Source organism: Mauremys reevesii, linkage group 9, assembly GCF_016161935.1.
Source record: "Mauremys reevesii isolate NIE-2019 linkage group 9, ASM1616193v1, whole genome shotgun sequence".
Taxonomy (NCBI): domain Eukaryota; kingdom Metazoa; phylum Chordata; order Testudines; family Geoemydidae; genus Mauremys; species Mauremys reevesii.
In genome coordinates, this window is record NC_052631.1 from 50,542,381 (window position 1) to 50,566,713 (window position 24,333).

The 24,333-nt window shown below is 49.8% G+C and overlaps 1 protein-coding gene across 4 annotated transcripts in view; it reads left to right on the top strand.

Annotated features, from left to right (window-relative positions):
- TSPEAR (thrombospondin type laminin G domain and EAR repeats) overlaps positions 1 to 24,333 on the top strand; it is a 95,785-nt gene that overhangs the window by 65,452 nt on the left and 6,000 nt on the right. For all 4 annotated transcript variants that reach the window (XM_039487006.1, XM_039487008.1, XM_039487005.1 and 1 more), the window contains exons 8-10: positions 10,212 to 10,398; positions 18,020 to 18,249; positions 23,524 to 23,711. In XM_039487006.1, the coding sequence (XP_039342940.1) occupies positions 10,212 to 10,398; positions 18,020 to 18,249; positions 23,524 to 23,711 (605 nt within the window). The remainder of the gene's footprint in view (positions 1 to 10,211; positions 10,399 to 18,019; positions 18,250 to 23,523; positions 23,712 to 24,333) is intronic.

The following is a 24,333-nucleotide window of genomic DNA, read 5'->3' on the forward strand; positions in this document are numbered from 1 at the left end:
GGATGGCAGCAATGGTGGCCTGCCTGTGCCTCCCTCTCCTCCTCTTCTTCTCTGCCACTCTCATTCCATTGTAAACAGCTACTGCAGCAGCACCTGTATCATGATCTTGCTCCTGTCCAATTTCTCGTGTGGCAAGGGAAAGAACTGGCCCCTTTTTCTTAAGGATCCTGGATGTACTCTTCAGTTAATTCTGGGTACCCTGGATGTCTCAGTTGTGGAAGCCTTAGTGATAGGAATAATAAAATAGATAGTTGATCTAGCTGTCCAGAAAATGTAATAGCATCTTACTGGAAGAAAAGTTGGGATAGGTTCTTAAAATGTCCTTTTAAAAATTATGAAGATATTCACCTCTGCTGTATTTCTGGGGCCCTTCCTAGAGAAAACCTATATTTCTACTGGCCTTGTCAAGTACAGTCAGGTCCGGCTCTAACTTTTTGGCCACCCCAAGCAAACAAAAAGAGCGCCGCCCTACCGTAACACCCCCATGCGGCGCCGCCAACCCCCAGCGCTGCGCCGCCTGAAGCCCCGCTCCCCCAAGCACCACACTGCCCCCCCGAGCACTGCACCACCCGAAGCCCTGCCCCCCCAGTGCCGCGCCACCCAAACCCCCGATGCCCCACCCCCCGAGCTCCATGCAAGCCCCCGCCCCCCCGAGCACCGCAACGCCGAAGCCCCTCCCAGCACCGCCCAAACCCCCGCCCCCCCGAGCACCACGCCACCTGAAGCCCCCACCCCGCCGAGCGCCACCCAAACCCCCGCCCCCGAGCACCACGCGCCCAACTGCCCGCCCCGTGTGCCACCCGAAGCCCCCGCCTCCCTGAAGCGCCGCGCTGCTGAAACAAATACAAACAAACAAAAAAAAACCCTCCAGTGCTGCCCCGCCAAACCAAAAAACAAACAAAAAAAACCCCGAGCGCCTCCCCGCCCCAAGTTGCCGCCCCAAGCACATGCTTGGTCGGCTGGTGCCTGGAGTCGGTCCTGAGTACAGTGTATCAGCCTTCCAAAAGGAGATCCAAACAGTCAAATATAAGTTACAGGAGGAAGTCGGTGAAGAGTCCTTTAGGTTGCTGCTGAAAGCACATGTCTTGAGCTGATGCAAGCTTTTCTGTTGCTTGTATTCTCTGCCCTCTTGCCAGCAGCTCATCCAGTTTTGCACGTGGGTTGCTAGAAGCTTTAACCTACATAGAAGACACAGTGATCTCATTTTTCTTAAAGTGAACATGCATTGAAAGGCATCTGGTGTCATCACTTGTCAAGGAATATGTATTGTTACTTTTGGGATATGGTCTTGTTGATCAGCTGGAGAGGGGTCAGAGAAGAGCCACAAGAATGATTAAAAGATTAGAAAACCTGCCTTATAGTGAAAGACTCAAGGATTTCAATCTATTTAGTTTAACCAAGAGAAGGTTCAGGGGTGACTTGATCACACTCTGTAAGTACCTATCTGGAGAACAAATATTTAATAATGAACTCTTCAGTCTAGCAGAGAAAGGGATAATAAGATTGAATGGCTGGAAGTTGAAGCTAGACAATTTCAGATTAGAAAAGAGGCACCCATTTTTAACAGTGAGGGTAATTAAGCACTGAGACAATTTACCAAGGACCAGGGTGGATTCTCCACCACTGGCAATTTTAAAATCAACTGGATTTAAAAAAAACAAACAAAAAAACGACCTGCTGCCCCTCCCCCCTGAGGTCCCGCCTCTGAACGGCCCCTTCTCCCTGAGCCTTTGCCCCCATGCCGTCCCTGCCCCCGTGCCACCCCTTCTCCCTTCCCTCACACTGCCCCTTACCCGGAAGCCCTGCTCCCACAGAACCTCTTCCCCTCCCCCTGTCGCTCATCCTTAGGGCTGATAAAAAGCGGAAGGGCATAGGCCTCCCTCTTTTAAAAGTGGAGGAGCCATAGCCCCTGGCCCCCCCGTTCCAGTGCCCCTGCCAAGAACCAATTCCTGTGGGACTCCTCTAGAAACACACCTGTTCAATGACAATTCTCTGTGTACAACTATGTTTTGAGATCTATTAGCTGGTTTTTAATCTATTTAATGTGTGCCAGGTTGATTTTATATTGTTCTAGTTTTTTAATCAAAATGTCATGTGGTACCAAATCAGATGCCTTACAGAGGTCAACTGTATTACATCAGCACCACTACCTTTATCAACCAAACTTGTAATGTCACCAAAAAAAGACATCAAGTTAGTTCGACATTGTTCATCAAGTGTCTGCTGTTTCCCACATGAGGTTCAGTCACATCAGCAAATTACAATCCAACAATATGAGCATCCTAACAATTTAGGGGCCAGTTACCACATAACTGAATCAAGGGTTCTTAACAGGGTATGTTACAGCTACACAACCTGTGAGAGGAAAGCTGTTGGAGAATGAAAAGGTAAAGTATTGGATGGAAATTAACATTGTGATTACATAGGCACTTTCTGTCTTCTCCCTGGAGCTGGGGAAATCTTTGCAATGGGAGGTTTTCTAACAGTAGAAATAACAGCTTTTGTTAAAAGAAAACAGCCAAGTTCTTTGTCCTCGGCATTAACCTACTCCAACAGCAATCCCATCAGGGATGCCTTAGCATACAGATTGCAAACAGGCGATTATTCTTCTCTTCCTAAATCCATCCTTGCTGCAGGATTAGTCCCCTGTTGCGTGCCTTTGAGTGGCTGCTCACTCTAAACAAACCTGCTATGAGAGGCACATGCACTGGATGGGTTAGTGAGCTTTGCTGAAAGCTGTTTTTTTCCTTCATTCTGTAGCAAAGTTCAGTTAAAAATAAAATTGCAGTCCTTTTAAGCCTATGATCATCCAGATCAGATGTCTGTCATTTGTAGGCTTTGTGATAAAGTGCTTGGAGAGCCAGGCAGCCTAGCAGTTAGCACACCCAATTTCCAGCCCCTTGCTCTCTGTTAGGGCGGTGGAGGGGCTGGTCCCTGACCCTAATCTGGAATCTTCGGCTCTCCACCTGCATCTGGGCAACAGCCCTTAAGTGGGTGTGCAAGGGGGACCCCTGTTCCTTCCCTCTCCACATATCCCAGTCCAGGGCCCTGTGGGAAGCAACACTGGCATGGGTCTCCCTTCAGGGAGCCTAAGTTCACTGGCAAAGCTAGAGAGAGACCTCGTGGGTCTGTTGGCTAAAGAGATTTGGGCCTGTGAGCTAAGAAACTGCTCCCTTTGTTCTTGGTCCTCCTGTATTTGGAGAAGCAGGAGTTTGTACGTTCCTTGTAACTAAACAAGATGGCAGCAAAGAAAATAGGAGCCTCCATCGATGTATCCTTCCAGCTTTGACTAACTGCTTGGATCAAAGAGGGGCAGCACACGTGTAGGAGCGGGACCAAGTTTCCAAGGAGACTAGAGAGATTGTGAGCTGCTGTTCCTGTTGAACCAAGATGGAACAAATAATAGAGTTACTTCAAGAAATCAAAAATCCCCAGCACAAATTAAAACGAGACCTAAAGCTGGATCTAAAGCGAGAGCTGGAGGTTACCTAGAGAGGGCTCAGAGATGACTTGCACGCTGAGATGAGATCCTTTCTGGAACAGCAACTACCAAGCGCCCAGACAGATTGAGAAACCTAGCTATGACACACCCAGGCTGGAATGCTCAAACAGACTGACAGGGTGACCAACAACCTGACTGCCACAGGCCAGAAATTCTGCCATGAGATAGTATAGCTGTAGTGAGGCGGCCTGGCTCCCAGCCGCACCTGAGAGGGAAGAGCCAGAACAGCCGCCTCAGTGGGCGGAGCCACCGCCACCTGTCCCCGCCCCCCAGAAGTCAAGGGGCGGGACAGGAAGTATAAAGGCCCGGGCCCAGCGCTCAGTTGCGCCCCGTCCGCTAGAGAGGACAGATGCTGGTGCCCGAGCTCCTGCTGAACCAAGCCTGCCCCGAGCCCGGTACCCAGAGGAGGACTGGCCGAGCCTGCCCCGAGCCCGGTAGCCAGAGGAGGAGTCGAGCCCACCCGTGCACCCGTCTCCTGAGGAGCCCATGCTGGTGGACCCCCCTGCCGAAGCTCCGACGATACAGGTACCAACGGAGGGGGAGATTGGAAGCGGCCCGGGGATAGCCGACCCCAGTCTGGCTGTAGCCGACACTGAGCCTATGTCAGTGTGTTGCAGCCAGGATCCCCACTGACTGCAGCGAATCCCCGCCGCTGCTAGGGCCCCGGGCCGGGACACAGTGGAGTGGGTGGGCCTGTGTCCCCCCTGCCACCCCACTCACGGGTGGCAGTCTCCCCCTCACCCCCAACGCTCAGGCTTAGAAGCCCGGATTTACCTGTTGCTGCCCCGCCCTGAGTTAGGGCTTGGGCTTTATAAACTGCACTGCTGCTCAGCCCTGCCTGAGGGTCTGAGCCCTGTACCTGTTGCTGCCCCGCCCTGAGTTAGGTCTTGGGCTTGATACACTGAACTACTGTTTGTTTACTCAGCCCCTGCCTGAGGGTCTGAGCCCAGGACTACTGCCTGTTGCCCCACCCTGGTCTAGGGCATTGATTGTAAGACTGAACTGCTACTCAGCCTCCTGTAGTGAGGCGGCCTGGTTCCCAGGTGCCCGGAAGGCAAGAGCGACCCCTCACCTGACAAGGGGACCCGCACACGGACCCTTACAGTAGCCCACACAAGCTCTGGCCAATTTGGAACTTGCCTACTGTGATGAGTTGCAGCAATTTAGTCCCTCGAAGGAAATCAAAGGGGCATTGACCACAGCAGAAGGCAGTCGCCTGGCTGATGAACTGGGCAGTCAGGGGACATTTACAACAGTTTGCTACCCTGTTTGTAACGCGCAGAGAGCCAGAGGGGAGCGGTCAGGCTGGGAAGAGGGGCAGAAGGAGGGCGATGATTAGCAGCCATCTTGGGTGGTCCAGCTCTGATGGTGCTGTACAACTTACCCCCAGAAAAGAGACTGAGTTATCCAGACCCAGGACAAACCTTTGACATGTGGTTTGGAGCTATGCTTGGCTACACTGGGAACTTACATCAGCATAGCTACGTCTCTCAGAGGGGTGAAAAATCCACACCCCAGAGAGAGACAGCTGTGCCGACCAAAATAACTTCGTGTAGACAGTACTGGGCTGATGAAAAACTTCTTCCATCAACCTCGCTACTGCCTCTCAGGGAGGTGGATACCTACAGCAACGGGAGAACCCTTCCCATCAGCATAGGTAGTGTCTACACCAGTGATTGTCAGCCTGTGGCCCATTCTGCACAGAGCTGCAGCCCATGTGACATCCTCAGGCCCAAACAGGTAGTATTGGATGCGGCCCAGATAACACATTGTGGGCTGCACATGTGGTCCACAATGGTAAATAGGTTGAGAACCACTGATCTACATTGAAACACTAGGCCAATAGCTGTCATGGCAGGGTGTTTCCTGAGCAATCAAGAACCGGCAGAGCGGTGTTTCTGTAACGCCTTTGTGGGATTGTTAACTAGCTGTGTTATGGCTGAGGTGGTGACCACCAAAGATGGACTCAGGAGATACACATTAGGTGCCCGGCTCTACCACAAGACACCCTGTGTGATGCTCCTTTATGCCTCATTTTCCTATGGGAATAATATCGCTTTCCTATGGGGGCTACATTCTCGTCCTGGGGACAGCCAGTGGTTAGTCCCTGAGGTCTGGAATAGCTCCAGAACAGAATGAGTTTATTAAGTGCCCTCACTGCTCCTTGCCCAGGTGCTGTGAGGATAAATTCAGTAATGTGGACAGGGTGGTCTCTGAGCACCACAGAAAAGCCTTTACATAAAGCCAGTGTGGTACAAGCTTCCTCTGACTGGGGGTGTTGTGGCAGACATACTCATAGGCACCCCACTGCTGGTGATCACACAAACACTCGTGTATTGAGTGTGGATGAGTGTGCACACACATGTAGACACACTTGCGTACACACACATATTCAGGCAAGTAGATACCATGTGCAATTCAGCTACGGATTTTTGGACATCCCCAAATTTAGGCCGGTCTCTAATGATTTAGGAAATACTGTATATAGGCAGAACTAAAAGTCTATGGCAAAGTGGCATGTTAATATAGACAGTTAACTGGCCAAATGCTACACTAGCAAGGTGTTCGGGCCAATGAATTCCTGCTTGTATGGTAGAATTCTATGGGTTTCTAACCATGGACTTGACAGGGACAGGGGGAGAGCAGGAAAACAGGAACAGGAACAGAAAGGAAGAGGTGCCCACAGCCATGTTCCTGTATATCCTCTACCACAGGGATATCGGACTGGTGCTGTGTCAGCCACCAGGATTGCACGGTACCCAAGCATACTCTGCGGGTGCCACTGGGGTGCAAAGTCAGCGTTAGAGCTGGGCAAATAACGCAAAGCAATTTCCACTCCTGTGGGTTTGAATTTTGAAATGAATTCTCTGCCACCACCACCTCCGTGCCCTGTTTGTACTCCCTTGCCACAAACATGAGAGCCATTCACTTCAGCTGGCAAAAATGCTTGCAGAAAGAGAACGGCAAAGTTGCATGCTGAGTAGCCACAGAAAGGACATTTTAAATGTGTGTACGTATTAATATTATAAGGGCTTTTGTGCTCAACCAGTCAGGGAAGAGAAGCAATACCATGTGACTTATATGGCCAATCATAACCAAGCAGGACAGGTTACATTTAGAATATTCCCCATCAGTCCACAGACTATTGTTTAAAGAACAGGAGTACTTGTGGCTGGGACGAACTGGGAATGTTTTTAATGTTTTCTCTGAATACGGTGTTGGTGCCTCAGGTTCCCCCATGCAGTTCTTAAGAATCTAGGTGGTGGGATAAGGGTGTATGGTTGCTGCAGAGCAAAGGACCAGGGTACTTAAATTCCTGACACTCTGTCTCCTAGCAACTGATGGCCTGGGCCCCTCCTCTGCAAAGGTGCCAACTGAAGGTGTTGGAGACAAAGAGGTCAGGTGACCTCCTGGCCTGGGAAAGAGAAAAAGCCCAGAGAAGGAGGGGCTAAAGGAGGGGTTCAGTTTTGAAGCTGGCTGGAAAATAGAGAGGGACGCCCGGCGGGGCTTGGGCTTCCCAACAGGGCTGTGGCCTCCCTGGGGGCCCCAGATGGACCTAACCTGCTGTCTGTGCCTGCAAGACCTGTCTTGGACTGTGTTCCTATTGTCCAAATAAACCTTCTGCTTGACTGGCTGGCTGAGAGTCATGGTGAATCGCAGGAAGCCGGGGGTGCAGGGCTTTGTGTCCCCCCACACTCCGTGACAGTGGCACCTTAGAGACTAACACATTTATTTGAGCATAAGCTTTCGTGGGCTACAGCCCACTTCATTGGATGCATAAGAACATAAGAACATAAGAACATAAGAAAGGCCGTACCGGGTCAGACCAAAGGTCCATCTAGCCCAGTATCTGTCAACCGACAGTGGCCAATGCCAGGTGCCCCTGAGGGAGTGAACCTAACAGGCAATGATCAAGTGATCTCTCTCCTGCCATCCATCTCCATCCTCTGACGAACAGAGGCTAGGGACACCATTCTTACCCATCCTGGCTAATAGCCATTTATGGACTTAGCCACCACGAATTTATCCAGTCCCCTTTTAAACATTGTTATAGTCCTAGCCTTCACAACCTCCTCAGGTAAGGAGTTCCACAAGTTGACTGTGCGCTGCGTGAAGAAGAACTTCCTTTTATTTGTTTTAAACCTGCTGCCTATTAATTTCATTTGGTGACCCCTAGTTCTTGTATTATGGGAATAAGTAAATAACTTTTCCTTATCCACTTTCTCAACATCACTCATGATTTTATATACCTCTATCATGTCCCCCCTTAGTCTCCTCTTTTCCAAACTGAAGAGTCCTAGCCTCTTTAATCTTTCCTCATATGGGACCCTCTCTAAACCCCTAATCATTTTAGTTGCTCTTTTCTGAACCTTTTCTAGTGCTAGAATATCTTTTTTGAGGTGAGGAGATCACATCTGTACACAGTATTCGAGATGTGGGCGTACCATGGATTTATATAAGGGCAATAATATATTCTCAGTCTTATTCTCTATCCCCTTTTTAATTATTCCTAACATCCTGTTTGCTTTTTTGACCGCCTCTGCACACTGCGTGGACATCTTCAGAGAACTATCCACGAAAACTCCAAGATCTTTTTCCTGACTCGTTGTAGCTAAATTAGCCCCCATCATGTTGTATGTATAGTTGGGGTTATTTTTTCCAATGTGCATTACTTTACATTTATCCACATTAAATTTCATTTGCCATTTTGTTGCCCAATCACTTAGTTTTGTGAGATCTTTTTGAAGTTCTTCACAATCTGCTTTGGTCTTAACTATCTTGAGTAGTTTAGTGTCATCTGCAAACTTTGCCACCTCACTGTTTACCCCTTTCTCCAGATCATTTATGAATAAGAATGGAACACATAGTAAGGAGATATACATACATACAGAACATGAAAAGGTGGAAGTCGCCATATCAACTCTAAGAGGCTAATTAATTAAGATGAGCTATAATCAGCAGGAGAAAAAAAAACTTTTGTAGTGATAATCAAGATGGCCCATTTCAGACAGTTGACATGAGGCGTGAGGATACTTAACATAGGGAAATAGATTCAATCTGTGTAATGACTCAGCCATTCCCAATCTCTATTCAAACCTAAGTTAATGGTATCTAGTTTGCATATTAATTCAAGTTCAGCAGTTTCTCGTTGGAGTCTGTTGTTGAAGCTTTTATGTTGCAAAATTGCCACCTTTAAGTCTGTTACTGAGTGACCAGAGAGGTTGACGTGTTCTCCTACTGGTTTTGGAATGTTATGATTCCTGCTGTCAGATTTGTGTCCATTTATTCTTTTGCGTAGAGACTGTCCGGTTTGGCCAATGTATATGGCAGAGGGGCATTGCTGGCACATGATGGCATATATCACATTGGTGAAGGTGAACGAGACCCTGATGGCGTGGCTGATGTGATTAGGTCCTATGGTGGTGTCACTTGAATAGATATGTGGACAGAGTTGGCATCGGGCTTTGTTGTAAGGATAGGTTCCTGGGTTACTGTTTTTGTTGTGCGGTGTGTGGTTGCTGGTGAGTATTTGCTTCAGGTTGGGGGACTGTCTGTGTTAATATTATTGTTTATTTTCATAAACATTTATACCATGGTAGCACCTTGAGGCTAACCAGGTTGGGCCACAGTGTGCGAGATATTGTGCAAAGAAATAGGCAATGACAGTTCCTGCCCTGAACTGCTTGCAGTCGGAAAGGATTTCCTGGGGACGATTCCATTAGCTCTGGTCGAGTTGCCCAGGACTGTGGGGAAAGCTTCTGTTGGAGCTGTGCTATGGCAGGCCGGGACGCTGGTGGCAATGCCGAGCGTTGGAACGGGCTGCTCCATGGCTTTGCCTGGTTTTGTAAAGCTAACCTCGGACAGCATGGAGTTGGATATCAGCTAAGGGGAGTGCCAAAATGAAGGGACGCTTATCTGAGCTAGTGACAGATGCCTTGGGTCTGATTGGTCAAGCTAGAAGCTGAAGATGCAGAGGCCGGGGAAACCAGTGAACGTTGCTTTTCTGAACCTCAGAAAAAAAGCTTTATTTGAATTTGGGGTCAAGGCAGGGGGGCTCTTCTGTTACCCGGTAGAGCTCTGCAGAGCAGTCTCACCTTGCAAGGAATTTGGGGTGTGCTTCAGAGTGATACGGTGGTAACTGTTAAACAGGAGAACTCACTTCCCCTCCTCCCCCTGTGGACCCAGTAGACATCAACGATACCATTGACAAGGGCCAGTCTGAGGAAGGAAGGAAAGATGGGCAGACTGAGACTAGGCTGACTCCGAATGCCTCCAGCTGGTGCCACAGGGCCCCGTTGGGGCACAAAGCAGCCTTGGTAGAGTCTTTACAGGAGCCCAATCGCTCGCCCGCTCTGCTCTGCCTTCCTAGCTCTCTGAATGCCCTGTCCATTCTCTTCCACCCCTTCCCTCCATGGCTCTCCTCCCCCTCTCTCCCCTCTGATGCAGGGATGGGGAGGGGAAGAGAGAGCTGCTCTACGTGGCCAGAAGGGGATGCACTTTAGTTGCACTGTCCTTCAGCCCTCCTCCCCGCCCCCCCCTCCGTGAGCAATAGCAGCCCTGTTGCCAGGCCCTGCCGTGACCCAGTGGGAGGTGCCCATGTGCCGCACTCAGCCCTGTGTTCCAAAGCGTGCCCCATTTTCACTGCGCCTGCGCTTGAGCATTCCCTGTAAGGGGAGAAACTGAGATGTCCTGGCTTGTTATTTTTCAGATCTTCCTAGCAGTGGCTAATTTTGAGCAGAATGAAAGGGGTCAGCAGTTCTCTGTAATTTACAAGTGGAGCTACAGAACAGAGAAATTCTTCCCGTACCAGCGGATCGCCACGCACAGCGCTAGGGACTGGGAGGCCTTTGACATTGAGGGAGAGGCCTTCCTCGCGGTTGCCAACCACAGAGAAGGTACCTCGCCCTTATTCTTCCTGGCAGTGCTCGGTTGGTAGGTGCTGAGTGCAGGTGGTTTAGCGGGAGACAGCCAGCAGGGGCCTGTTGAAGGAGGACTCAGGGACCCATCCTTCCTGTAATGCCCCCTTTCAGGCTGGGGAAGTTCTGGACTAACCTCATGGTGTCGTTAATTCCCCCGTTATTGTGCGGGCACCTCCACAGCAGGAATGTGGGGTGGGATCCTGGCCCCAGTGCCATCAAAGGGAGTTCTGCCAGTGACCTCAGTAGGGCAAGGATTTCACCCATAAAATCCAAACCCCGGGAAAATGCTTTTGCATCAGGTAAGGCCGATGCCTAGTAAAGTGTTTTAAACAGTAGCCTTTTGCATTCTCAGCGTGCTGTCTGTAGCAAAGACAGGAGGTAGCACTGCTCTGGGGGCACTGGATACTGGTTTTGGCTGGATATTGTGATTCATTTCCATTTGTTTGTCAGGTGAAAGGGGCTGGAAGAAGATGTAACAGTAGCTACTGGAATCAGCGGAGACTGATCCTTGTCATGGGACAGGGGTATATTGACCTTAATTAACCTGAGCCAGCTAATGTAAATGAAGGCCATAAGACAACCTCTTTTTTACCTGCAGAACCTTCTTACCCCTTCCACCTACAGATAGCAAAGCACTCTGCAGAAATTATTAAACCACTCGGAGAGAGAGAGAGAGAGATATTGTCTCCATCTTACTGAGGCAGGGAAACTGAGGCACCGCGTGATTAAGTGTCTTGCCCACAATCACACAACAAGCCAGTTGCTTAGAAACAGAAACCAGATCTCCCAGCTCCAGGGCTTTAACCACCAATCATGAGTCTCCCTAACACCTCTTAGAAGGTGGTGTGATTTTTGGTTAGCAAACAAACTGTGGGGATGGGAAGAAATGTGGTCATTGCTGGGAGGAAGGGTGCACAATGATCCATTTTACCCTGTGGGAAATTTCCAATCATGCCAGCCATCCACAAACAGAGCTCCCTTGGTTGTTAGGTCAAAGAGATCCTAATCCCCTGTCATTCATAGGTGACCTATTCCACCAAAACCCACTTCTAGCCCATCATTGGAACAGCATCTCTGTCTTGTAGAGATCCCTCTCCCTCTGGCTGTAGATATGAAATGATACATTTGAGTTACAATTTCCCTTCTCACTGTTAAAGGATTCCACTTCAGAGGGACTCTGACGAAACTCCTCGCTAATCACCCAGCAGTTGTTGCTTCTTGCTAATCCTCGTGTTTGTCACAGTTCCATACCGGGCACAATCCCAGTCGCCTGACTGTGGTCAGGGCCAGCTTTAGGAAGCGCGGGGCCTGATTCGAACAGTTTCGATGGGGCCACGGCAGGGATGACTAAAAAAAGAAAAAAAATAATAACCACACGTTAAAAAAAAACAACCACGTGGCACTTGTACTCACCGGGCGGTGCTCCTAGTCTTCGGCAGCGGGTCCTTCACTCGCTCCAAGTCTTCGGTGGCACTGAAGGACCTGCTGCTGAAGTGCTGCTGAAGACCCAGAGCGAGTGAAGGACCCGCTGCTGAGGACCCAGAGTGCTGCCGGGTGAGTAAAAATTTAAAAGGAGCCTCTAGCCAGGGAAGGGATTCTCGGCCACTTGCCCCATCCCCCGGCGGCTCTGCCACTGGGCACGGGGCCCTCTTAGGCGCGGGGCCCGATTCGGGGGAATTGGTGGAATTGGCCTAAAGCCGGCCCTGACTGCGGTCCTTGATATGCATTCCTGCTTCACGCTGGAGAAAGCAGATAGTGTACAAATGGGTCTTTGAAACACCAGGCCGGCGAAGCATCTTTCTCCTGTTGAGTTATGCAAATTGTGTTTTGCTGCACCTAGAAGAGCCTTATAAACACCAGCCCTTTAAAGATCTTCTGCTGATCTGTGAGACATTAATAATTGTGAAGTATCAGCATCAAAAGGGCACCATCCGCCTGGCCACATCTCATCCTGAGAGAAAAGTGTCCCTTTAACTCTCAAGTTAGAGCAACCATAGGGAGCACAGGGGCTACCTTGTAACACTCTCCAGAGTACATTTATGTTCTTGCCATATACTCTGGGGTAGGTGACTAACTGTTGCTTGTATTGTCTGCTCAGACTGCGAGTCATGAGCCATTTCTTCATTCGAGTGTGTCTGCATGCCCCACCCCCCAGCCCCATCCTATGTGGAGTGGAGCAACCACGAGCATACCATGTTGGCCTGACTTCATTCCACGTGTTCACACTGGCGTTTGTGTACCGTCAGCTGTGATGATCTACCAATGGGGATTTGGATACCCCCATACAAGCCGGCTGGGCATTGTGCTATCTCCCTAATAGCTCACCTACCACCCCCATCAGAGGTTTGTTCTGCCAGGAGGGATATTGCAATGGATTCAATGGATGGGCTGCATTATGTGGCTCCTCAGAAGAGTTTTAAAAAGATAGTACTTCTCCTGGGGAGCAGTGAAAACACACTTGATTTCCCAATGGGTTAAAGTAATCTCTGAAATTACCTTTCCTCTTACACAGTCTGCATCTCCCGTAATAGCTCGCTAGGCTTTATACCGCACTTTTCATCAGTAGGTCTCAAAATGCTTTAAAAAGGAAGTCAGTATCATTCTCCCCATTTTAAGGGTGGGGAAACCAAGGCCCAGAGAAGTGATGTCTCTTGCCTGGTCTTGGCAGAGCCAGGAATAGAAGTCAGGTCTTCCACTGAGTGCTGTAGCCCCAATTCTGTGCCCTGTGTCTGACCACCAGGCAAGGCCTGGTGGAGCCCTAAAATGAAAGCGCTATCATAAGAGACACCTGCCAGGTGAGAGAGAGCCCCACAATCCCAGAGTCTACAGGCTCTGTGGGCTGCAGGAGTAAAGACAGCAGTTGCCTATGGAAAACCTAGAGCTAGCAAATATGGGAGGGTGAATCTGAACGATGGATCCCATGTTTGTAATGGGGAATCAGGGACGTTGAGGAGTTGGAGGAGACCTTGGGATCTGTTTCATTTCCAGGGGAAGCCTCTGCTTCCCAGCTGGACTCCTCAAGGCCTCACATCATGGTCACGATGTGAGGGAGGTGCAGGGTCTGGTGGTTAGGGTGTTAGACTGAGCTGTGGGAAATGTGGGGTCAGTTCCCTGCTGTCACAGCCTGCCTGTTGGACTTTGGGCAAATCACTTAGTCTCTCTGGGCCTCAGTTTTCCCATCTGTAAGGTGAGTGTAACAGCTCTGCCCTACATATGTTAACTACTAGGAGGTGCTCAGCTGCTATGGTAACGGGAGCAGATAATTACCATAGGTAGACTCCAGCTGTCAATCATTCTCCTCCCCCAGGGAATGTCTCTAGGTATAATGCCTGTGCACCCCTTCACTCCTCAGAATGGGGGCTCCATGGGACTTGTGTGCCCAGACTTTGTGCTGGCTGTGCATTGGGTGAACGTCATTATTTACACATTATTTCCCCAAAGTGTTCATGTTCCTGTCACATCATCTCCTCTCCCTTGGCCTCTGAGAGCAGCGTGGTCTTTCCCCCTGTGTCAGCCGCATCTCCAGACATCATCAGCTAAGGGCTAGTTTTCCCAAGCACTGGGCATGTTTGATACCGTGAGGTGCTGACCACCAGCCAAGCACTTAAACACGTGCTTACCTTCAATGGGACTGTGCCTGGGACTTGGCTTCAGCGGCACTCCTCAGAAACGTCAAGACTCCCTGGACTGAGTCCCAAACGCTCAGCACCTTGCAGGAATGAGCACTGATGCTCTTCAGCTCCCACTGACTGCTAGCTTGTGTCCATACTAACAGGATGCAGGAGTTTGGACACATTCCACATGCTGAGGCTAGCCACAGAGTTGCAGTGCGCTGCCACCCAGAGGGGAATGTTAGTATAAAACCACAACACATCCAAATAATTTAACACAAAAGGGCTGCAAGTAATACAGTATCTGCTTGCTTAACATTGTAGTTATGTTCCTGAAAAATGTGACTTTAAGCAAAACAGTGTTAAGCAAATCCAATTTCTCCCTAAGAATTAATGTTTTTAAGGTCAGGCTTGACAAAGCCCTGGCTTGGATGAATTAGTTGGTGTTGGTCCTGCTTTGAGTAGGGGTTGGACTAGATGACCTCCTGAGGTCCCTTCCAACCCTGATATTCTCTGATTCTCTGATTCTATGATAAATTGGGGGAGTTAGGTTCCAGGGAAATTTTTTTCACCAGACAAAAGACTTTTATTTATATATATATAAATATATATATATACTTTTATTTATATATATATAAATATATATATACTGTGTGTGTGTGTGTGTGTATATATATATATATATATACACACACACACAGTATAAGTTTTAAACAATTTAATACTGTACACAGCAATGATGATTGTGAAGCTTGCTTGAGGTGGTGGAGTCAGAGGGTGGGATATTTCCCAGGGAATGCCTTACTGCTGAATGATGAACTAGCACTCGGCTGAGCCCTCAAGGGTTAACCCATTGTTGTTAATGTAGCCTCACACTCTACAAGGCAGCACAAATGGAGGGAGGGGAGATAGCGTGGCAGACAAAGACAGAGAAACACACCCTGTGTGTGTGTGAGAGAGAGATGCGCATTGTCCCTTTAAGTATGCTGACCACACTCTAAGTACATTGCCTTTTTAAGTAGATCAGCAAGCTCCCTCCATCCTGAGCCCTGCTCTATGGAGATGGGGTTAACAGGGGGCAGGAGCAGGGGGAAGGGGGACACCCTGACATTAGCCCCCTCCATTCCCGCCCCCTCCCCCCCAGCAAGCAGGAGGCTCCCGGGAGCAGCTCCAAGGCAGAGGGCAGAAGTAGCACATGGCAGTGGGGGGAAGGGACAGCTGAACTGCTGGCAATTGATAGCCTGCTGGGCGGCTGCAGCACAGGGAATTTAGGGGAATGGGGAGCTGATGGGGGGGCTGCTGGTCCACCCTGGTTCCAAGCCCCACCAGCCAGCTGCAACGAGCTGCTCTTTCTGCAAGCAGTGGACAAAGCAGGCGGTTGCCAAACAACGTTATAAGGGAGCATTGCGCAACTTTAAATGAGCATGTTCTCTAATTGATCAGCAATGAAACAATGTTAACCAGGACGACTTTAAGTGAGGAGTTACTGTACTCAGAGGTTTGGCAAAGGTTTTGCATGTAAAACAAAACAAGTGACTAGCCATTGGTTTAATGAGTTTCATGAAAATAGCTGAATCTGTCTGAAAAGTACATTGTTCTATTAGTAGCGGCACAACCACAAAGAAAAGAGCAAGGTTTGTTAAAGGATTAGGGTGGTGTGAGGAAATGGTTAATAAATTCATAGGTTGGAAGGCCAGAAGGAACTGTTAGACCATGTAGTCTGACCCCCTGTACCCCATAGCCCAGAGGCTTGCTCTTAGTGATTTCTGCATCCAGCCCATATCTTGCGGTTGAGCTAGAGCATATTATTAGAAAGACCTCCAATCTTGATTTAAAATCTGATTTCCCCCTGAGAAATGATCATATCCATAACGGAAACCTCCTTGACATCCTTTTCTTGTATATCTGTCACTCTCTCTTTTTAGGCTTCTATAGTAAATAACCAGTACAGCCAATGACTCCACTTCTTTGCAGTTAAAAAAATGAGCAATTAAAAATGCTATAAAAATGCAGGTTTAAACTGATGTGCCTGAGAAGGTGTGAATCACTGCACTGCTGCAAATATAAAGTGGAAAGATTTATTTCAGCCTTCTCACTGTAAATCAAGCAAACATCCAACCATCCCGTGTGGCCAGCTGTGCAATAATTAGGCACAGAACCACCAGAGAAAGGAATCGGAGATATTGACTGGAGGTAATCAGTGGCCTATGAAAACTATCAGCCCTGCACTTTTAAGGGCCCTCAACTACCCACGTACTTGTAAGAAAAGAAAATTCAGGAAAGAGACTTGTTTTAGCTCAATGACGGTATAAAAATCAAAAGGATCAACTTGTATTTTCTATTATAATAGAAAATATAAAAATGTTGCAACAAAAAGTCATTTCAAAAGTTAAACCTGAAAATGTTTCATTATGAAAATGCCGAGACAGAACACTGGGGTTGCTGGAACTATTTTCTCTCTGTCTCTGAAATGTTAGTGAAATCAACATGATTTTGTGACGTGTTTAGATTTTGATGGAACTGCATGTGCGATGGAACACTGCTAGGCTGTATTTTTTCAGACCAGCTCTAGTCCTTACGCGTGCATTAGTACGCGCTAGGCTGTGTCCTAGAGGCAGGCTGGAGTGACGTGCACGTTTGGGCAGAACTATGGTCCAGGAGACCCTGGGGGTGCGAGCTGAAAGGCGCTGGGTAACTCCACGGAGGAGAGAGGAAACGGAAGCCCAAAAATCAGGCTGCCCAGGATGTTCCTTTGGGAAGTGAGGAGGATGGAAGGGAGGGTAGAGAGCTCTATTCTCAAGTGTTTTGTTGGGAAAGGGAAAGCTGGCAATGCAGGCAGTGTTAGTGTTTGGCAAACAGCATTCCTCCATTGCGCACAGCTGTGTGTCACCCCCGATGCCTGGTCACAGCGTTAGCACCTCTCACTTTTTCTCCTGCGCGGTGGGCTTTGGAACAGGGTTTGGTATTTGGAAATGAAGTTCTCTTGCTTTCGTGCGGGGCTAGTGCCATGGCTGCAGCCCAGAGGCACTCAGCATAGCTGAGTCCAAAGGTCACTTTAAGCAAACTTTGCATCAGGATGGGGCTTGTCCAGCCCCGGCATGACTCAGAGCAGACTCAGCCCTAAGGAGTTATTCAGGCAGTTAGGGAGTGCCGTGGCATAGGGATAGCTTGGCATGAGCTGCATGACGGTCTAGCTGCCCCAAGTACATGCCTAGGGTCTCAGATGGTGGTTAGCCCTTCCCACAGCTCACGCTGCCTGGCTGCATTCTATTTTCAGTGCACTAGCTCAGGGAGAACTAGCAGAGTATGTCTCTGCGAGCTGGAAATCACACCCCAGCCCAAAGCGTAGCCACACCCCTAGATGTAAGAGCTGGTAAAGCCCATTTGGGGTGTGTGTGTGTGTGTGTGAGAGAGAGAGAGAGAGAGAGAGAACAGCCAGGATTATCTGTAGTATCTATATCTGTACATGCACAGAGAGGAACTGATTGCCTTTCTGTTGATCCATCCTGGGCAATCTTTCCTCAGGTCTCTCGGAAGCAGCAAGACTGGTCCAGTCTCACCCGGCAGTTATCCAGGGTGAATGGCACATCCCCAGCTGCCTGGAATAGCTGGGACATTCCCTTTGAAGTGCAACATTTCAGTGGTGCCCACGCACCAAACTCTGTAGCTGCCCCCCTACTGAGCTGCAGAGGGCTCAAGGCACTGTCAGAATTGCCCCCACATGTCCAGGAGAGGTTTCCACTTAGGTATTACTTACTCCTCGCTGTCCTTGCTGGGTTAACACTGCCAATGGCTGAGGAGAACTGAATTGGTAACATCTACTCGTTTACTTCTTGGGAAGAAATTAGTCCCTAAGGGACAGACAGCTTAGTTGCTTTCCCTCATTTGTATATTTCCTCTGATCTGTCCTGTTCCTGTCTCATTTCTTTTGATCACCAGACTGCATTCCGTTTGCTAATACCCTCTTCTTTTTCTGTCATTCCCAGGGGATAATCACGACATCAATAGTGTCATATATCGGTGGAACCCCAGGACTGGACTTTTCGAGGCCAACCAGACCATTCCTACCTCTGGAGCCTATGACTGGGAATTTTTTACTGTTGGACCTTACTCTTTCCTGGTTGTGGCCAACACATTTAATGGCACATCTACGAAGATCGACTCCCACATCTACATCTGGCTCGGTGGCTCGTTTCAGCTCTTCCAGTCAATACTGGTAAAAAGTTGATATTAGTCAGATTTGACTTCCCTTTCACACTGAGTAGCTCCAGTGACTTTAATGGAACTTCCCAGCTAAGTGAGGCCAGCTGGATCTGGCTCCAGGAGGTGCATGGCTCACGGAGACCAGTGGAATCTGGCTCTAGGAGGAGGCGCGGTTGCTCAGGCCAGTGAGATCAGGCTCTAGGAGGACGTGCAGCTCTTGGGGCCAGTGGGATCTGGCTGTAGGAGGAGGCACGGTTGCTGGGGCCAGTGGGATCTGGCTGTAGGAGGAGGCGCGGTTGTTGGGGCCAGTGGGATCTGGCTGTAGGAGGAGGCTTGGCTCTTGGGGCCAGTGGGATCTGGCTGTAGGAGGAGGCGCGGTTGTTGGGGCCAGTGGGATCTGGCTGTAGGAGGAGGTGCGCTTGCTGGGGCCAGTGAGATCTGGCTGTAGGAGGAGGCGCGGTTGTTAGGGCCAGTGGGATCTGGCTGTAGGAGGAGGTGCGGTTGTTGGGGCCAGTGGGATCTGGCTGTAGAAGGAGGTGCGGTTGTTGGGGCCAGTGGGATCTGGCTGTAGGAGGAGGTGTGGCTCCTGGGGCCAGTGGGATCTGTCTGTAGGAGGAGGTGCGGCTCCTGGGGCCAGTGGGATCTGGCTGTAGGAGGAGGCGCGGTTGCTGGGGCCAGTGGGATCTGGCTGTAGGAGGAGGTGCAGTTGTTGGGGCCAGTGGGATCTGGCTGTAGGAGGAGGTGCAGTTGCTGGGGCCAGTGGGATCTGGCTGTAGGAGGAGGTGCAGTTGCTGGGGCCAGTGGGATCTGGCTGTAGGAGGAAGCGCAGTTGCTGAGGCCAGTGGGATCTGGCTGTAGGAGGAGGCATGGTTGTTGGGTCCAGTGGGATCTGGCTGTAGGAGGAGGTGCGGTTGCTGAGGCCACTGGGATCTGGTTGTAGGAGGAGGCACGGTTGCTGGGGCCAGTGGGATCTGGCTGTAGGAAGAAGCGCAGTTGCTGGGGCCAGTGGGATCTGGCTGTAGGAGGAGGCATGGTTGTTGGGGCCAGTGGGATCTGGCTGTAGGAGGAGGTGCAGTTGCTGGAGCCAGTGGGATCTGGTTGTAGGAGGAGGCACGGTTGCTGGGGCCAGTGGGATCTGGCTGTAGGAGGAGGCGCGGTTGCTGGGGCCAGTGGGATCTGGCTGTAGGAGGAGGTGCAGTTGCTGGGGCCAGTGGGATCTGGCTGTAGGAGGAGGCGCAGTTGTTGGGGCCAGTGGGATCTGGCTGTAGGAGGAGGTGTGGCTCCTGGGGCCAGTGGGATCTGGCTGTAGGAGGAGGCGCAGTTGTTGGGGCCAGTGGGATCTGGCTGTAGGAGGAGGCGCGGTTGCTGGGGCCAGTGGGATCTGGCTGTAGGAGGAGGCGCGGTTGCTGGGGCCAGTGGGATCTGGCTGTAGGAGGAGGCGCAGCTCCTGGGGACAGTGGGATCTGGCTGTAGGAGGAGGCGCGGTTGCTGGGGCCAGTGGGATCTGGCTGTAGGAGGAGGCGCAGCTCCTGGGGCCAGTGGGATCTGGCTGTAGGAGGAGGCGCAGCTCCTGGGGCCAGTGGGATCTGGCTGTAGGAGGAAGTGCGGCTCATGGAGGCCAGTGGGATCTGGCTGTAGGAGGAGGTGCATGGCTCATCGCCTGGGGACAGACCAACAGCCTCTCTCTCTTTGTGCGTGAACTGGCGAAAAAAGCGAGAGCTGCTGGGAGTGTCCCCTTTGATCACGGAACTTGCTACTTGAGTGTAATAGCCCAAAGTCTGTCTCCTGCCTTGTAGGGATTCGAGACAATGCTAGATGATAAGTGTAGAGACAAGTGTTCTCTAGTCCCATGGGTACTGCGGGGGTTTTCTTCCCTAAAGACTTGCCGAGTTCAGGTTTCTTTTATATGCAGTGACAGTGTCGCTAGCTGACACCAGCCTGGGAGGTACCCCCTTGGGTAACGTGGCAAACCGGTTTGGGGCAGCAGGGGAGAGGAATCGTAGACCGCGGGGCAGGGGGGGCTACATGACTCAGATTCAACCCCAGCCCCATTACACACCCGCTTTTGTAACGCACAGATTAGTGTTTGCTGTCTGTACAGTTCCAGTAGTGTGCCAGGCACTTTAGAGACTGCGGGGAAGACAATGGCCATGCCCTGATGAGCTCACGGCCTGCCTTTCCTCACAGCTTTACAGCAGCTCCTCATGCATCCTGCCATGGGCTGACTCAAACGTGCAGCAGAAACCATGTGAACAACAAACAAGCCCAAACTCTCCAACAGTTGTTTCCAATCACTCTGGATGTAGAAAAAGTGACCTGTACAGCCCATGCTGCATTCTCTTGCCCGGGAAAACATTGCTGGGTGCGCGGGGCTCTCCCAAGTCACTTTGCAGGCCACTCGCCAAATCAGCAGAGCAATCTGATGGAGAGAGCAGCCCTGGGTGAGACAGCAGCGTAATGCTCCCCCAATACCTACCGAACTGTTAGGCTCCACCTCTCTGCCCTTCTCTTCATACACACCTCTGCCCTCTCCGGCCCTGTGTTCCCCAGCCTGTTAGCCAAGCAGGACCCGACCCTGATGGTGAAACTCTAGCCCTCTGAAGTCTATGGGAGTTTTGCCATTGACTTAAATGTCACCCTCATCCCGTTGACTGGAGCAATCTCTGCTGAGTGCTTGGCAAGACCAAGAACACAGCGTAGGTTTGACCCAGCTCCTGAGTATTCATCTGCCAGACTGTCCTTGTTTGAAAAGCAAGTTCCAGTGCTTGGCTGGTCTCCTCATCCAGCCCTTAGAGCTGCAGCCTGTGCTCTCCGAGGGTGACCTCCAGGACAGCAGCTACCGGGGGCCCAGCTGGAGCTAGAGTAAAAGTTCTGCCTACTGAATAATAGCCTGTGTTCCTAATTAGACAGTGCCAAGGTCCAGAAAAGAAACGGACTCACCAAGGTCACCTGCTGTATCCTTCTGAGAAAACAACTGGCTGAAATCAGCAAATCACTCGCCTGGTGGCGTTGCCACACCCCTGCACAAGGCTCCTTGGAAGGTTCATTATTTATACAATTTTGCCTTCCCTCCCTTCCGGGTGACTATTAAATCCACAATGACGGTGCTGAGATTTCAGTCCCCGGAGGGCCAGGGAAACAAGTGTTCTGAGAGGAAATCAGGGTTTGCTGGAACACTTTGCTATGGGAAAGAGCCACTGGAGGATTCAGAAAGCTGATGCTCTCTGCCAATTACCAGCCAGCAGGACTTGCTTCGGGCCATAACAGCCATTTCCTGTGTGGAAGTTGTTTTTGGCAGGACATGATTGCCCTCTTGGGGTATGTTCTCTCTTTCATAGAGGAGTATTTAACAAGCTCCAGATTGCAACTAGTGAAATGTGGCAGGTACATTCTCACAAGTCGGAGATGCATTTCAGTCCTATTTCTGCTCCATGTCTGGAGAGCTTGATTCCTTTTTAATGGGAAATTGCAAACTTCCCATTTGGTTTTTAAATTTACCCTTAAGATTTGTGAAAATCCCTATTCTCCCTAAAGCAGCAGGAGCTAATCAAAGGAACAGAAAGTTCAGAACTAGAGCTAAGCAAACTATGGCAATTTGATTTTGAGGCCTGGACATTGATCTTCCTAAGCGTGTCGTTCTAACAGGTAGGGCTTCCTATCTGTTTCATGTTGGGGGAAGGTTGTCACCCGGAGACCATGCTAGTGTGAGGGAGGAGAACCTGTGTCCCAAAAGCCTGTCCTGAAGCTGCCAAAATCTCTTCTCTTTCACAGCTTTGCTCAGATTATTTTGTGACAATTGTAGCCTCTGGATCACCAATTCTGAAATAGCGCGTACGACATCTGTTCCTGATACATGTATAATAGCATCACAGTGTGAAGCTGCTGGGGATGAGAGGTGATGCACTGTACAATGCTTTGGTCCTCCCATGCAACACCATGCAGTTTCTCAGGCCTTAAAGTTCTGCATGCGTTGGAAAGGGACTTAGCACATGCTCGAAGTAAAGCATGTGCTTAAATGCTCTGCTGAAATGTGGCCTAAAATGGGTCTACTCACACCTGTGTAATAAGTTTCAGACCTCCATTAAAAATTATTCATTGAATCATGGAAATGTCAGGCTGGAAGGGACCTCAAGAAGTCACCAAGTCCAGTCCCCTGTATTGTCACAGGACCAACTAAACTTAGACCAGCCCTCACAGGTGTTTGTCCAACCTGTTCTTAAAAACCTCCAAGGATGGAGATTCCACAACCTCCCTTGGAAGCGTATTCCAGAGTTAACTATCCTTATAATTAGAAAGTTTTTCCTAATATCTAAATATCTAATTTCCTAAATTTCTAAATCTCTTGCTGGAGATTAAGCCCATTACTCCTTGTCCTACCTTCAGTGAACATGGAGAACAATTGATTGCCTTCCTCTTTATAACAACCCTTAACATATCTGAAGACTTTTATCCGGTACCCCCTGAGCTGTCTTTTCTCGAGACTAAACATGCCTGTTTTTTTTAACCATTCTTCATAGTCCAGTTTCCTTAACTTTTTATCATTTTTGTTGCTCTCCTTTGGACTCTTTCCAATTGTCCACATCTTTCCTAAGTGTGGCACCCAGAATAGGACACAGTATCCAGCTGGGGCCTCACCAGTGACAAGTAGAGCGAGACAATTACCTCCTGGGTCCTACATATGACGCTCATGCTAATACACCCCAGAATGATATTAGTCTTTTTGACAACTGCATCCATTGTTGACTCATATTCAATTTGGGATCCACTATCAACCCCCAGTCCTTTTCAGCAATACTACCAACTGGCCAGTTATTCCCCAATTTGTAGTTGTGCATTTGATCTTTCCTTCCTAAGCAAAGTATTTTGCACTTGTCTTTATTGAATTCCATCTTGCTGATTTCAGACCAATTCTCCAATTTGGCAAGGTCATTTTGAATTTGAATCCTGTCCTGCAAAGTGCTTGCAATCCCTCTCAGCTCGGTGTCATCAGCAGATTTTATAAGCACACTCTCCAGTCCATTATCCGAAGTATTAATGAAAATATTGACTAATACCAGATGCAGGATTGGCCCCTGCAGGACCCCACTAGGCACACCCTCCACAGCAAACCATTGATAACTACTCCTTGAGTATGGTCTTTCAACTAGTTGGGCACCCACCTTATAGTAATTTCATCTCGACACCATTTCCTTGGTTTGTTTATGAGAATGTCATGTAGGACAGTGTGAAAAGCCTGACTATGATCTAAAGAGATGTTACCCATGTTCACTTTTTTGTTTCATCCTAGACTTTTGGTGCTGCCGACTGGGAGGTCTTTCGCATTGGAGACAGAATCTTCCTTGCTGTGGCTAACAGTCACAGTTATGACAGTGGAACCGTAATGCCAAACAACTACTACGCCATCAACTCCTCCATCTATGAGCTGAACATCACGGCACAGATGTTTGTCAAGTTTCAGGATCTTCTCACCTACAGGTACCAACTCTTTTTTCAGTGCAAAAACATCTGTACTGGGTCCCAGAGGGTTCCCAATTCAATGTCCTTTCCAGTGATCACAGAATCAGATATTGGTAGATTTTTCAGACCAGAAGGGACCGTGACCTCCTGCATAGCACAGGGCAGAGAATTTAATCCAGGGATTCACATAATATCTGCATCTGCCAGGAATTGCGCTCATAGACGTAGTTTGACTGCTATATTTGGGGGGGCAAAGCGCACCCATGTACAAGCACACACATGTGCACGCTGAAGCCAGTGCCCTTGGTTCACTGGCTCCTCCCCCCCCCCCCCAGTGGTACCTGGGCTGCTGGTGCTGGGGGGGACAGGACGGCATAATGGGGGAGCCCCAGTTGCTGCTGGCAGCCACTCTGGCACTGGCTGCTGCAGCTATGTCCCAGCTCTACTGCTGCTGCGATTGCCTCCTTGGTGGGGCTGCTGCTGCCCAGGGAACGCCACATGCTGGGCTCCTGCTTCCCCTTGTCCATTCCCGCATCCCCTTTTCTTCCCCATCCCCTCTATCTTCCTCTCCCCTTCTCTTCCCCCTGCCCCATCCGACTTCCCTTTCCCACTGTCTCTTCTCACCACACACCCCTTGCTC